At 42.2% G+C, this 15,573-nt stretch overlaps 1 protein-coding gene across 1 annotated transcript in view; it reads right to left on the bottom strand.

Moving 5' to 3' along the window:
• The window catches only part of DZANK1 (double zinc ribbon and ankyrin repeat domains 1), a 65,686-nt gene that overhangs the window by 45,782 nt on the left and 4,331 nt on the right, over positions 1-15,573 (bottom strand). The window contains exons 3-6 of the mRNA XM_028144906.2: positions 12,893-13,007; positions 11,426-11,519; positions 10,339-10,406; positions 3,185-3,270 (exon numbers count right to left, since the gene is read on the bottom strand). Of these exons, the coding sequence (XP_028000707.1) occupies positions 3,185-3,270; positions 10,339-10,406; positions 11,426-11,519; positions 12,893-13,007 (363 nt within the window). The remainder of the gene's footprint in view (positions 1-3,184; positions 3,271-10,338; positions 10,407-11,425; positions 11,520-12,892; positions 13,008-15,573) is intronic.

Here is a 15,573-nt window from a genome sequence, read left to right as displayed (position 1 = left end):
AAGTATAAAGGACTGCAAAAATAATTAATTATCTATATAATAAAAGCCTAAGCGACCATTACGGCAGAACGACTAGAACAACCAGTCGCTATGATGCACATTGACCATCAGGTGGCAGACGCTCAATGCAGGAGCTGCCCCCTGGTGGTCAGTGTCCTCCCACAGGGGAAGTGCCACTCAGCCAGAAGCCAGGCTCACAGCTGGTGAGTGCAGTGGCGGTGGTGGGAGCCTCTCCCGCCTCCGCAGCAGTGCTAAGGAGCAGTGAGCCAAGCAGTAAGGAGCAGCGAGCAGGCGGGCGGTAAGGAGCGAGGGGTCCCGGACATCCCCCAAGAGGTCCCAGACTGTGAGAGGGCGCAGGCCAGGCTGAGGGACCCCCTCACCCAGTGCATGACTTTCGTGCACTGGGCCTCTAGTATAAAAGTAATAATATATTATGGGTTCATAATATTTGTAAAAATAAAATGTATAACAATAGCACAAAAGCTATTGATATTCAGTTATTGGAAATATACTGTCATAATGTTCTTATGCTATATATTAAGTATAATATTACTTGAAGATAAACTATAAGTTTTAAAAGTACATATACTATAAACTCTAGAGTAACCACTAAAAAAAGTTATTACTAATAAGCCAACAAAGGAGATAAAATGGAATCATAAAACATACCAATTAATCCAAAAGAAGGCAGAAAAAAAAGGCAACAAATAAAAAATAAGATAAACAGAAAACAAATAGCATGATGGCTGATTTAAATTTAAACATATCAATAAGTAAAATAAATAGACTCTCAACATCTCAATTAAAATACAGGGATTGCCCGATACAATTTTTAACAAAGCAAGACCTAAAATACCAAAAGATATATCATGCACACATCTTGAGAAAAAAGGAGTGGCACAAGAACAGGCATACACAGAAATAAATCCATGCCTTTATGGTCAATTAATATTTTACAAAAGAAGCAAGAAGATACAATGCGATAAAGAGAGACTCTTTAATAAATGGTGTTGGAAAAATTGGACAGATACATACATACAAATGAAAGTAGACCACCAACTTACACCATACATAAGAATAAACTCCAAATGGATAAAAGATTTAAATGTAAGTCATGAAACCTTATAAAAATCCTAGAACAGCCCTAACTGGTTTGGCTCAATGGATAGAGCATCAGCCTGCGGACTCAAGGGTCCCAGGTTCGATTCTGGTCAAGGGCATGTACCTCGGTTGCTGGCACATCCCCAGTGGGGTTGTGCAGGAGGCAGCTGATCAATGTTTCTCTCTCATCGATGTTTCTAACTCTCTATCCCTCTCCCTTCCTCTCTGTTAAAAAGTCAAAATAAAATATATATTTTTTAAATCCTAGAACAAAACATTGGCAGTAGAATCTCAGACATCTTTCATAGTAATATTTTTGCTGATATGTTTCCTAGGGCAAGGGAAATACAGGGGGAAAAATAAACAAATGGGACTTACATCGAACTAAAAAGCTTCTGCAGAGCAAAAGAAACCATCAATAAAATGAAAAGGGAGCCCTAACCGGTTTGGCTCAGTGGATAGAGCATCGGCCTGCAGACTGAAAGGTCCCAGGTTCGATTCTGGTCAGGGGCATGTACCTTGGTTGCAGGCACATACCCAGTAGAGAGTGTGCAGGATCGATGTTTCTTTCTCATCGATGTTTCTAACTCTCTATCCCTCTCCCTTCCTCACTGTAAAAAATCAATAAAATATATATTTTTTTAAATGAAAAGGGAACCCACGATAAGGGAGAAAATATTAGCCAATGATATATCTGATAAGGGGTTAATTTCCAAAATATATAAAGAACTTATACAATTTAACACCAGGAAGACAAACAATCCAATTTTAAAAAGGGCAAAGGATCTAACTAGACACTTCTCCAAAGAGGACACACAGATGGCCAATAGAAATATGAAAAAATGCTCAATGTCATTAATCATCTGAGAGATGCAAATTAAAACTACAATGAGATATCACCTCACATCTGTCAGAATGGCTACCATCAATAAGTCAACAAACAACAAGTGCTGGTGAGGATGTGGAGAAAAGGGAACCCTGGTTGGTGAGAATGCAGACTGGTGCAGCCACTGTGGAAAATAGCATAGAGTTTTCTCAAAAAATTAAAAATAGAACTGCCTTTTGACCCAGTATCCCACTTCTGAGAATATATTCTAAGAATTCTGAAACACCAATTCAAAAGAAGATATGCACTCCTATGTTCATAGCAGCCTTATTTACAATAGCCAAGATCTGGAAACAGCACAAATGCCCATCGGTAGATGAGTGGATAAAAAAGTTGTGGTGCATTTACACAATGGAATAGTACGTGGCTGTAAAAAAGAAGGAACTCTTACCCTTTGTGACAGCATGGATGGACCTGGAGATTATTATGCTGAGTGACATAGCCAGTCAGAGAAAGACAAATATCATATGATCTCACTTATATGTAGAATCTAATGAACAAAATAAACTGATGAACAAAAAAGAAACAGAGACATGGATACATGGAATGGACTGATAACTATCAGGGGTAAGGAGAAAGGGGGTACTGGATGAAAGAAGGTGAAGGGATTAGGTAAAGAATATATATGCATAACCCATAAACTACACAACAGTGGGGTGATGGCCAGGCAGGCAAAGGGGTGGGGGGTGGGAAAAATGGAGACATCTGTAACCGTGTCAACCATAAAAAAAAAAAAAAGACAAAAATGTTTAATACATGCAAAACATGGACAAATCTCAAAATAATTAGGCTGAGTTAAAGAAGCTGACAAAAAAGAGGAGTACATACAGAAACATTCTAGTTACACATGGAATGAAATGCAAACTAAGCTACAGTGACAAGAAGCAGATCAACAGTTGCCTGGGGATAAGGAGAGGCACAAGAGAGAAATTTCAAAAGGGCACACACTTTTGGAGGTAATAGATTTGTTCTTTTTCTTACTGTGGTGATAGTTTCAGAGTTATATTCATATGTCAATTGTACTCATTAAATAAATGCAGTTTATTGTATGCCAATTATGCCTTTAAAATCTGTAAAAATTTAATAAAACACAGTTAGGGGTAGGCAAACACCATTATGTTCCATCCTTAAATTCTTTTTGACCATAATGTGTCGTAGAAGGATTTAAGAAACAGTAAAGAGAATGAGATTACTTACTTGAGAAAGTCTGTCTCCCTTTGAATTCTCATGATCTCTGTGGCTGTCAAACTCGGATGGCCGGTTATGTGCGCAAAACTAGGGAACTAAAATTAAGAATATAATAGAATCTTGGTAAAAGCTGTGGCATAGTAAAATTTCACTACAAACTATAATATTTTGCCTTACATCCAGCATCCACCCTTTAAAAATCATGATTGGGGAAATCATAGGTAATGATTATTCCAGTACTCACCGTTAAAAAATTAAAGTGCTAGTCATAATCATATATGTATATTACATTAAAAACATAAGTTTAGGCCTGGCCAGTGTGGCTCAGAGTGGTTAGAGTATGGGCCCTGCACACTGAAGGGTCGGGAGTTCAATTCTTGGTCACGGGCATGTACCTGGCTTGCAGGTTCATCCCCAGCTCTGGTTGGGACCCATGTGGGAGGCAACCAAACAATGTATCTCTCTCATGTTGATGTTTCTCTCCCCCCTTTTTCTCCCTTCTTCTTTCTCTAAAAAAATCAGTGGAAAAAAATATCCTTGGGTGAGGATTAACAAAAACACAAAAAAACATAAGTTTATAAGAAAAGATATCTGAATTTACCATCAGACAGACTCGATTTAGTATTTAAACCTAAGTTAGCATCTATTTTCTCAAAGATTATATCCCTAGGAAACTCAAAAGGACTCACCTAAAAGAATAAATACAGCAACTTTCTGCAGTTATCCACAAACATTTAACTCACTTCGACATACTTATTTATGCCTTCACTTTGTACCAGGAACTGTGCTTGATGTCAGGAGGGGACAAGGATAGATATTATAGCGCATGGCCTATCCTGGGACTCAGGTGGTTTGATGTGATCTGTATGTCCGAGTGGTAGGAGAATGGGACAGAAAGGAAGTTTGGAGAAGGAACATGAAGGAAAGAAGCTAACAATTATTGAGGGTCTGACAGTAGTAAAATGTGCCTGGCAATTTTTGTAGCCATTTTCTCCTTGACACTTCACAATGACCTTATGACTTGAGTACTATTATCCCCATTTTATTTTATTCTTATAAAATTTTTTTTGATAATTTCAAACTTACAGAAAAGTTGCAAGGATTGTACAAATAACTCCTGTATAACCAGTATGACCAACTATTCATGTTAACATTTTGCCCAAGTGCACGCACACGCTCTCTCTCTCTCTCTCTCTGAATCATGGAGAATAAGCTGCAGTCATGATGCCCTGTCTCTAAATACTTCAGTGTGCATTTCCTATGAACAAAGATGTCCTCTTACTCAACAGAATTATCAAAACCAGAAAAGTTAACAGTGACATAATACTATTATCTAACCCATAGATCTTTATTTAAGTTTTATTAATTGTGCCAATGATGTCTTTCACAACTATATTTTTCCTGGTGTAGGCTTCAGTCTAGTATCATACTTTCATTCAGTTGTCATGTCTCTTTTGTCTCCTTTAATTTGGAATAGTTTCTCAGTCTGTCTTTTTAAAAATATATTTTTATTGATTTCAGGGAAGAAGGGAGAGAGAGAGAAACATCAGTGATGAGAGAATCATTGATTGGCTGCCTCCTGCACGCCCCCTACTGGGGACCGAGCCCACATCATGATGGATAAAGACAGACTGAGGCCCTAGCTGGTTTGGCTCAGTGGGTAGAGTGACCTGCGGACTGAAGGGTCCCAGGTTCAATTCTGGTCAAGGGCACATGCCCGGTTGTGAGCTTGATCCCCAGAAAATAAGAGTGGGTGGGCAGAAGAAAGAACCCAGGGGTTCAGGCTGAGTCACACTATGGCATGAGAGATTGGAAATGAAGGAAAGGGCTTGACCTTGAGATAAGGACAGTTAAGTCTTCTAGGCCAGTGATTCTCCAACTGGACTGATCATCGAAGTCCTCCATGGACTCCATCCAGGCTTATGAAATCAGATTATCTAGAAGGATTTCAGGAGGAATAGCTGAGAATCTATACTAATAAAAGGGTAATATGCTAATTAGGGCAGGCATCTTCCGGACGTCTTTCTGGACAAAGCTGCAGCAGCTGCCTGAGGCTCAGGCAAGCTGCTGAGAGGGCCAGGCTGAGGCTCAGGCAAGCCTCGCATGGCGGCTGCCACTGAGAGGGCTCGAGGCTCAGGCAGCGGTGGTGGCCGGCAGTGGTTGCAAAGAGGCGTGATGGGGGCGTCGCCTTCCCGATCAGCCAGATTGCCTCCCGGAGAGGGAGGCCAGACTGTGGCTTAGGCCCGCTCCCCAAGGAGAGCGGGCCTAAGCTGTCAGTAGGATATCCCCTGAGGGCTCCCGGACTGTGAGAAGGGGCAGGCCGGGCTGAGGGACTCCTCCAGTGCACGAATTTTCGTGCACCAGGCCTCTAGTCTGATTTTTATAAATACATATAGTTCCCCCCAGATGATCCTGATGTTCAACCAGGTTTGGAAAACATGCTTTTTAATATATATCTTTATTGATTTCAGAGAGGAAGGGAGAGGGAGGGAGATAGAAGCATCAATGATGAGAAAGAATTATTGATTGGCTGTCTCCTGAATGCCCCACACTGAGGATCGAGCCTGCAACTCGGGCATATGCCCTAACTGGAAATCTAATCGTGACCTCCCAGTACATAGGTGGGCGCTCAACCACTGAGCCACACTGGCTGGGCAGAAAACATGCTTTTTAATTTTATACTTTTTAATTTTAAACATGCTTTTTAATTTAATTGACTAGAGGGCTGGTGCACAAATTCATGCACCAGTGGCATCTCTCAGCCTGGCTTGCGGGATTGGGCCAAAACCGGCTCTCCAACATCCCCTGAGAGGTCCCAGATTGTGAGAGGGTGCAGGCCAGGCCAAGGGACCCCATCAATGCACGATCAGGGCCAAGGAGGGACATGGGAGGTTGGCCAGCCAGGGAGGGACCGCGGGAGGGCTCCAGTGCGTGTCTGGCCCATCTCACTCAGTCCCAATTGGTTGTACCCCAGCAGCAAGCTAACCGGTCGGAGCATCTGCCCCCTGGTGGTCAGTGCATGTCATAGCGACTGGTTGACCGGTTGACTGTCTGCCTGCTGGTGGTCAGTGCACACCATAGCAAGCAGTTGAGTGGCCTTAGCAAATCATTAGCATATTATGCTTTGATTGGTTGAACAAACAACCAGACAACCAGATACTTAGCATATTAGGCTTTTATTATATAGGACTAGAGGCCCAGTGCACACAATTCATGCACGGAGATCAGGGGCGTGGTCCCTCAGCTTGGCCTGCACCCTCTCGCATTCCAAGACCCCTTGGGGGATGTCTGACTGCCAGTTTAGGCCCGATCCCGCTGCGGGATCCCTGCCTGCCTGATCATCCCTAACCACTTGCCTGCCTACCTGATCGCCTCTAATCACTCGTCTGCCTGCCTGATGCCCTTAACTGCTCGCCCGCCTGCCTGCCTGATCGTCCCTAACTGCTCGCCTACCTGCCTGATTGCCCCAACCGCTTGCCTGCCTGCCTGATTGCCCCTAACCACTCTGCTTGCCTGCCTGCCTGATCATCCCTAACTGCCTCTGGCTGCCTGCCCGATCACCCCTAACCACTCACCTGCCTGCCCGATCGCCCCTAACCGCCTCTGTGTCGGCCCCTGCTGCAGAGGCTTCATCCAGAAGGATGTCCGGAATGATGCCAGAAGGTCATTCGGCTGTCCAGTCTAATTAGCATGTTACACTTTTATTATTATAGATTATAAGTGTGGCCAGACTTGGAATCATGAGTACATAAGAAGCAGTTGCTGCTGTATAAAAAATGTGACTCCAGCCGAAACCGGTTTGGCTCAGGTGGATAGAGCGTCGGTCTGCGGACTGAAGGGTCCCAGGTTCGATTCCGGTCAAAGGCATGTACGTTGGTTGCGGGCACATCCCTGGTGGGGGGTGTGCAGGAGGCAGCTGGTCGATGTATCTCTCTCATCGATGTTTCTAGCTCTCTATCCCTCTCGCTTTCTCTCTGTGAAAAATCAATAAAATATATATTTTTTAAAAATGTGACTCCATATATGCTCTACCTGGGGCTCAGATTGGAGGAAGAGAGAGCAAGAGCTCTTGGGTTGCATTATATGCCAAAATTCTAAATTGGATTTTATAAACATTGAAATATCAAATTGCTATAACAGTAGTAGTAGTTGGCCACTAGTATAAGGGCATCTTTCTTGTATTATATGGTAAAAAATGTATTGATATAGCTTTTATTTCTATTATAAATCACCTTCTTCTTGTTTAAATCCAATGGGCAAGTCCCTGTCCTTGTCTAATTTGAATCCCAGTAACATCTGACATAGATGACCACTGTCTTCTTCCAAAACCCTTTCTTCTCTTGGCTTTCTATGTTTGTTTGTTTTGCTTTCTTCCTACTTCTCAGGTTCTTCCTCTTCTACTCAACCTCTAAAGTCAAGGATTTCGTCTTATGCTATCTTCTTTTTCTGGACACCCTTATTTATTAATTATTGTATTTTCCATATGAACAACTATAAACCTACTTTTGCCCATTCTGGTATATTAATATTCCCACATATATGTATTTCCAGCCCTGGACTCTACCCTGGGTTTGAACTTGCATAGCCAATGGTGTATTTAACACCTCCACTTGAATTTTTTTAATTTATTGATTAAGACAGAGGAAGCCCTAACCAGTTTGGCTCAATGGATAGAGCGTCAGCCTGCGGACTGAAGGGTCCCAGGTTCGATTCTGGTCAAGGGCATGTACCTAGGTTGCAGGCACATCCCCAGTGGGGGGGGTGCAGGAGGCAGCTGATTGATGTTTCTAACTCTCTAGCCCTCTCCGTTCCTCTCTGTAAAAAAATCAATAAAATATATTTTTTCTAAAAAAAAGAGAGGGAGATAGATTTATTGTTCCACTTATTTATGCATTCATTGTTGCTTCTTGGTTTTCCCTAATGGGAAATCGAACCCACAACCTTGGCATATCAAGATGATGCTCTGACTGAGCTACCTGGCCAGGGCCTCCACTTGAATTTCTAATGAGTCTTTGAATACCTGCTCCTCCCTCATCTTCCCCATCTCAATTAATGATACCATCACCTCCAGATGCTCAGGGCAGAACCTTGAGAGTCACTCTTGACTCTTCCTTTCCCTTCATCTTATCTATCTAATCCCTCAGCCAAAACTGTCAGCTCTATCTCCAAAACACATCTGGATTCCCACTGCCTCCTATGATCACCATTTTCACAACCCTGGTAGAAACCACCTTCATCTCTCATCTCTCCCAAATGATATTCCCCTCTTATTCCTCTATAGCCCAATCTCCATACTGTGGCCAAAGAGAAAACTTTTATTCCCCTCCTCTTCTTTTTTAAAAAATTTTATTCAAAACTGATTTGAGAGAGGAAGGGAGATAGAGAAAGAAATATTGATGGGCTGCCTTCTGCTGGGGATTGAGCCTGCAACCCGGCCTTCTGCCCTGACCGGGAATCAAACTGGCGACCTCTCAGTGTATGAGACAAAGCTCAACCAACTGAGCCACACTAGCCAGAGCCCCCTTCTCTTCTTTTAAATGAAATAAGATTATGTCTTAGCATCCAAATGAATTTCCTTTACAATTAAAAAATCAAACTCCTATAATACTGTAATAACTATGTATGGTGCCAGATGAGTACTAGACTTATCAGACAGATCACTTTGTAAGTTATATAAATGGCTAATCACTATGCTGTACACCTGAAACTAATATAATATTGTGTGCCAACTATCATTGAAAAATTTTAAAAATGTTAAATGCAAAAAAAAAAATAAATAAAACTTACAATGGGACTCACTTATAGCATCTGCTATTCCCAACCATGTCTGACCATTAGAATCACTTGTAGGTGAATTTTAAAAATAACATAAAATAGTTCTAACCGGCTTGGCTCAGTGGATAAGAGTGTCAGCCTGCCGACTCAAGGGTCCCAGGTTCGATTCCGGCCAAGGGCACATGCCTGGGTTGCAGGTTCCATCCCCAGTGGGCTCAATCCCCACTAGGGGGCGTGCAGGAGGCAGCCAATCAATGATTCTCTCTCATCATCGATGTTTCTATCTCTCTCCCTCTCCCTTCCTCTCTGAAATCAATAAAGAAATATATTTTAAAAAATAAAAAATAATAAAATAATAAAAAATAAAAATAACATAAAATAAAACCAAGCCCAAACCCCATAGCAGACCAATTAAATCAGAATTCCTGAGGTTGGCTTCCTGGGATTGGTTTGAAACCCCTCAGGTGATTCTCATGTGCAGTGATGTTTGAGAACCACAGTTCTTCATGCGCTGGCCCCAGTCTACTTCTCGCACCTCATCTCTTACCTTTCTCTCACACCACGCTCCTTGTAATCCCTCCTTTTGTGTACTTGCTATTACTGTTGCCAAGATCTTTCAGGGTTGGCTTCTGTTCATCTTGAAGACTCAATTCAAATGTCATATTTTCAAGGAAGCCCTCTTTTATTACCCTGAATTAGAATACTGTCCTTCCTTCATGGTCATTCTCTACTTGAGTGTGTATCAGAAAAAGGGCTAATTAAAACAGATTAGTGGGCCCACCTCCCAAGTCCCTAATTCAGTAGACCTGGAGAGGGGCCTGAAAATTTGCATTTCCTTTAAAAAAATTTTTTTTTTATTGATTTCAGAAAGGGAGGAAGGAAGAGGAAGAGAGAGATAGAAAATCATGATGAGAGAAAATCATTGATCGGCCACCTTCCACATGCTCCCCAACTGGGGACCGAGCCCACAACCCGGGCATGTGCCCCTGACCAGAAGTGAACCCGGGACCCTTCAGTGCTATCCACTGAGCCAAACCAGCCAGGGCTGAAAATTTGCTCCCACGTGATACTGACGCTACTGGTCTGTGAGGTCCACATTTGGAGAACCACTGCTCTATTCCATTACCCAGTGTTATCTTGTTCATTATATTTATCACAACTTACAATTTTTTGTTTATTTACATACTTATTATCTGCCTACCTCCACCCCCAATAAAATATAAGTTCTATGAGTACAGGAGGCTTTCTTATCAAACACAGTGTCCCAGCTCTGAAACAGTTCTTGGCACGTGGTGAAAGGCTGAGAAACACTACCTTAAAGTATTTCATGGGGACCATTAAAAAGGCAGTAGGTATTTAGTACCCTGAAGATTTTCCTTACAAGTTACCTGGGGTGGATTTCTGGGTGGTCTAGAAACCGATTCTTCACGGTAAGGGGGCCTTTCCAGGGGGCTGTCTGAAAAGCAAAGATCTTTCAATGTTTTAGACTTAGTTCTTTCACCTACCTCGAGGTATACAAATACTAGCACATCAAAAACATCATTCTGTGAACAACTGTAATTAAATATATAAAATCATGCAAATGTCTTCATAGTTGCAAAACTTTTTATAAGGGACCACTGTCATCAGTCTTTCTTTAAAGTAGCAACTACATAAAGATGCCCCCACTCAGTTGAATAAGCACTGAGAAAGAACAAAATTAGCCCAGACTAAGAAAATTAAAATCTGCCCAGCTACATTCCAAAACATTTCACATCAGGCTAGAAAAAATAGATAAATCCAACTGCAAGTTTATAAGGAAATATTTCTCCCCAGAACACAGAGCAGCAGTAAAATGTCCTAAGAGTACACCCTTTGAGAGACATTGTTTCTTACCTGCCAAGAAACCTTCTTCTCTAAAAATCAGGTTTTCAGAAACTGGTGTTTCAAAGCATCTCAGTAAGAATGAAACATCTGACTCTTGCCTGTGGACCTAAGTTACTTTGACATCGACAAGCAGCCCTAATTTCCAACTCTGGTGCAGAGCTTCAGAGAAGGGTTTCTGAGCGCAATGGTCACATTTATCTTTGTTGTTTCCAAGATAAGAGAACACTGGTTCCCTTAGGCAGCCCATACCAGATAGTGATCACTTCACATTTAGCCCTGTTGTGCTGTGAGCCTTTCAAACACTCTGCTTTTATTTACATTTCACACAAACTCCACTCACCCCCAAACCCTCTACTATCTTTCCCTTTGTTTGGTGATACAACCCATGTATCCTCTTGTGTGTTGCAAGGAGTCATAAACCTGACTTTGTTGGACTGCTAGATTAGCCCTCCTGGATAAACCATTAGCTTAGATAGCATTAAAATTCAAATTATGGCTTACTTTACTGTTCCAGTATTTCTTATTCCAACCCTTCTGCAGACAAAGTAAGTTATGAACCTGTTTGGGGTTTAGAAAACTAAATGTTAACCTCATCCTCTCATGTCATACCTAGATGTCTATGGTTAACATTCCAACCAGGTTTATGTTCAACATTCTTAGATTTCTTCCTTGGTTTTGGTGCAACAAATCCATTTTTCAATTCCTAGGAATGAAAAAAATTGCATGTTAGTCTCTTCATTAGGCCCACTTTAAAATGCGAACATTAAGTTAACGGTAGAGGCAGTGTCATAGCGTATACTTCTTACTTGAAAGGATTTACAAAGTGACTTCTGCCTCACCTTACTCTGGAAATACACAGCTTTGTATCTGAGCTGCTTGGCTGGCAGCATGAGCCCCACCAGATCAAGTGGTCAAGATGAGAGGCAGGTAGCAGCACACGTAGGCAGGATGTTGCCATCATGGGAGTCTGAGTAATAACAGAGGACTACCAAATCCAGGGAGCAAAGACAGGGTGGGGTCAGACCAAGATAGGACTTATGTACAGTACCTGCCCACATACAGTCCTTAACACTCCTCTCTGGGCTTTCTTTTCCATGGACTCAGTCTCTTATGCTTGATCAAGCCTGTGCACCTGCTGACACATGTAGGCTCAGCCTCTGCTAGTTGGCCCTGCCCTGTGCAGCTCCCTTCCCTGATCATACTTGAGCCCCATGTTCTACCTACACCCACTGCTTTGGTTCCACAGCCTCCCCGCTGGCCTCTGGGCCACTGTTGGGCTGAAGGGACTCCCCAGAAAACTTTATGTCACCCCAAACATGACCTCTGTGACAGACTCTTTGGTTGGTTGCTTTCCCGTGGGTTGGCCCATCTTCTGATCCTTGGATCTGTCTCACTGAGGCCCACAACACAGGGTCTGACGTTTCAAAAGTCATTTTTAGATAGGTCTCGTTCACTCCCCAAAGTGGTGCTTTGCAGCTGCTTGGGAATGAAGATTTCAACGTAACGGAAGGCTATACCCACTGAGGGCTTCTCCACTAGTCTGGTGCATCTATTCAACATGTATACACTCACCGCCCTCTCCTACCGGCCCTGTGCAAGGAATTGAGTACGGCAGACGTACTCTCTGCCACTTTGGAGCTTACAGTGCAAGGGGATGGTAGACAAGGAGACAAGTAATCACATATTCACAGCATTTTATAAATGGAGAAGGCGTGGGTGCCAGGGGAGCAGTGATAGAATACAGAAAACACAGTTCAGTTTGGCTGGAGTATATACAGGGGCGTCACAAAGCAAGAAAGGATGACTTAGGACAGAAAGTGACCCTTGGGGATGACAGCCTAAAGGTTTGTTACTTCAATAGGTGAGGACACTAGAACATGGGCAGTTATGATAGGTAGGAAAATCTACAGGCGGACCAAAGGGGGGAAATCAGCAAAGATACTTTGCAATGGTTGATAATGACCAGGATTGTGGATAGGACTGTGGTGATGAAATGAAAGGGAAGATGTGACCACTGAGAAAGGAGGAACCAAGAATGTGGTGACTATCTGAATGTATTATAGTTTCATTACTTGCCTGCTTTGAAGAATCTTCGAGAATGTTTTCAACACTGTCTTCTGAAGAGGCTGCATTTGGCGGTTCATATTCCACCTGAAACATCTTGGTTACAATGCCACTCTGCCTGCAGTCTCTGAAAATTATTTTAAAAAGAAAAAGTCTGTGTATTACACAAATATTCCAAAAAAGCCGGATGGCAATTAAGATAACTATTAAAGTCCCTTAGTCTAGCTACTAAATTTAGTATATTTTAAATTGAAGAAATCAAAATATAACTTCTGTAGTCTTTCTTTACATTATTCTCATTTAGGTGATCTATTGCTTTGTAACAAACTGCTCCAAAACATACTGTTTTAAAACAAATCTGCAATCTCTCATGTGATTGCAGTCAGATATTGGCTGGGCTGGAGTCAACTGAAAGGTCAACTTGGCTGGATGTCCAAAATGGTCTCTTCCCTCACTCACAGCCTAGGCTAGGATTTCAATTCTCATTCTTTCTCTCTCCCCCTCCCGTCCTCCCTCCCTCCCTACTTCCCTCCCTTCCTCGGTGGTTAGCTTGGCCTTCCTTACAGTATGGAAGTCAGACTTCCTACCTGGTGGCTGGCTTCACCCAGTGTTTATGTTCCAAGAGACCAGAGCAGAAGCTCTAGCACCATTTCTGAAACATTCTATTGGTCAAAAGTAAGTCATAAGACCAACTCACATTCCAGTGGAGGGGCTACACTGGGAGGCATGGTTCATTTTTGGAGACTATCTACCATACTGACCATAAAGATTTTATACTTTAGCCCTGACCGGTTTGGCTCAGTGGATAGAGCGTCGGCCTGCGGACTAAAGGGTCCCGGGTTCGATTCCGGTCAGGGGCATGTACCTTGGTTGCGGGCCGGTGGGGAGTGTGCAGGAGGCAGCTGATCGATGTTTCCCTCTCATAGATGTTTCTAACTCTCTATCCCTCTCCCTTCCTCTCTGTAAAAAATCAATAAAATATATTAAAAAAAAAAAGATTTTATACTTTAAGTTTCAAACTATTCTAAAACAAAGAATCAGGTTATCTGTATATCATTCCATGTGACTCAAGGGAATTTTCCTGTAGGTAACATAATATATGTTGCTGTGGTAGATTTAAACTGTTATTCCTCAAATGCTACCATGTTTTCAATTTATTCATAATATTTTACAATTAATCTTGTTCCTCTTTGATGCAAAAGAAGTTCCATAAGAAAGTCATTTAGAGGTGCTCATAACTAAAAACTGATGGTGATTTATTCTGAGTACCAGCAGCTCACCTAAAACTACTTTTTAAAAAATATATGTTTTTATTGATTTCAGAGAGGAAGGCAGAGTGAGAGAACATCATGATGAGAGAGAATCATTGATTGGCTGCCTCCTGCACGCCCCCTACTGGGGATCGAGCCCGCAACCCGGGCATGTGCCCTTGACTGGTATCAAACCCAGGACCCTTCAGTCCGTAGGCCGATGCTCTATTCACTGAGCCAAACCGGCCAGGGTTAGCTTGTTAATTTTTAATGTTAATTAAGAAGACTTGTTTTGATAGAAGTGGGTTGACAAGTAGAAAAAGCTAAAAATGTCAATATTTAATAAAGAAGAAAAATGTGTGTTAAGGGGTTGTTTGGTTTAATTTTTATTTATTCTTTTTAAAAATTATCAAATTCCAAAACAATCTTTGGTGTAGAATTTGTAACTCTCCTCAGAAAGCCATGCAGTAGCTCAGCCACCAGAGGGAGCCCTGATAATCTTTTTTCTTTTTCTTTTTTTAATAATTTTATTGATTTTTTTACCGAGAGGAAGAGAGAGGGATAGAGAGTCAGAAACATCGATGAGAGAGAAACATCGATCAGCTGCCTCCTGCACACCCCCTACTGGGGATGTACTCGCAACCAAGGTACATGCCCTTGACTGGAATCAAACCTGGGACCCTTCAGTCCACAGTCCGACGCTCTATCCACTGAGCCAAACCGGTCAGGGCCTGATAATCTTTTTTAAAGCAGTACCTGGGCCAGCCAGTTATTGATTTGGGGCCTAATAGTGTTCCAAAGATGTGGCCAAACCTGTCTTGCTGCACAAAATAATTCCCCTATCACAGACTTGCAAAGCAATTGAGTTTTTCTCTACAACACAAGGTTTCCAAATTAAGTTGTGTTTCCATATTGGTAAAGTGATAAAAGTCATTGACTAGGAAAGAAAAGAATAAAGTAGCTATTATCACAAATGGAAGTGACAGTAGCTTTCAAGGCCAATTAAATCAATACAACATAAAACAGAATGGTCATGGTGGTTGTAGGCTATGTCCTGGAGAATAAAAGAAATATCCACAGTATTTTCTCTAGAACCTGATGAATCTCTTCAGAGGTCCCAAACCCTGAAAAGGTTCCTGAAATTCCAATATAGAATCCTATCTAATAAAAGAGTGATATGCAAATTAACCACCACTCAGCTACACCCATAAGCCACGCCCACCAGCCAATCAGGGCGAATATGCAAATAAACCCAACCAAGATGGCTACAGCCACAGAGAGCAGGAGGGAGGCTTTGGTTTCCCAGGCAATGGAGGAAGCCAAGCTTTCCGCCTGCCCTTGCCTGGCCTAGGCCTCCACTCAAGGCTACAAAGTTTCAATTATAGAAGGTAAACAAATCCAAACAGAAATGGCGGCAGCCACAGAGCTGAAAAGAGCAGGAGG

Source organism: Eptesicus fuscus, chromosome 12 (assembly GCF_027574615.1).
Source record: "Eptesicus fuscus isolate TK198812 chromosome 12, DD_ASM_mEF_20220401, whole genome shotgun sequence".
In the NCBI taxonomy this organism is placed as follows: domain Eukaryota; kingdom Metazoa; phylum Chordata; class Mammalia; order Chiroptera; family Vespertilionidae; genus Eptesicus; species Eptesicus fuscus.
This window is presented reverse-complemented; position numbering and strand designations above follow the sequence as displayed.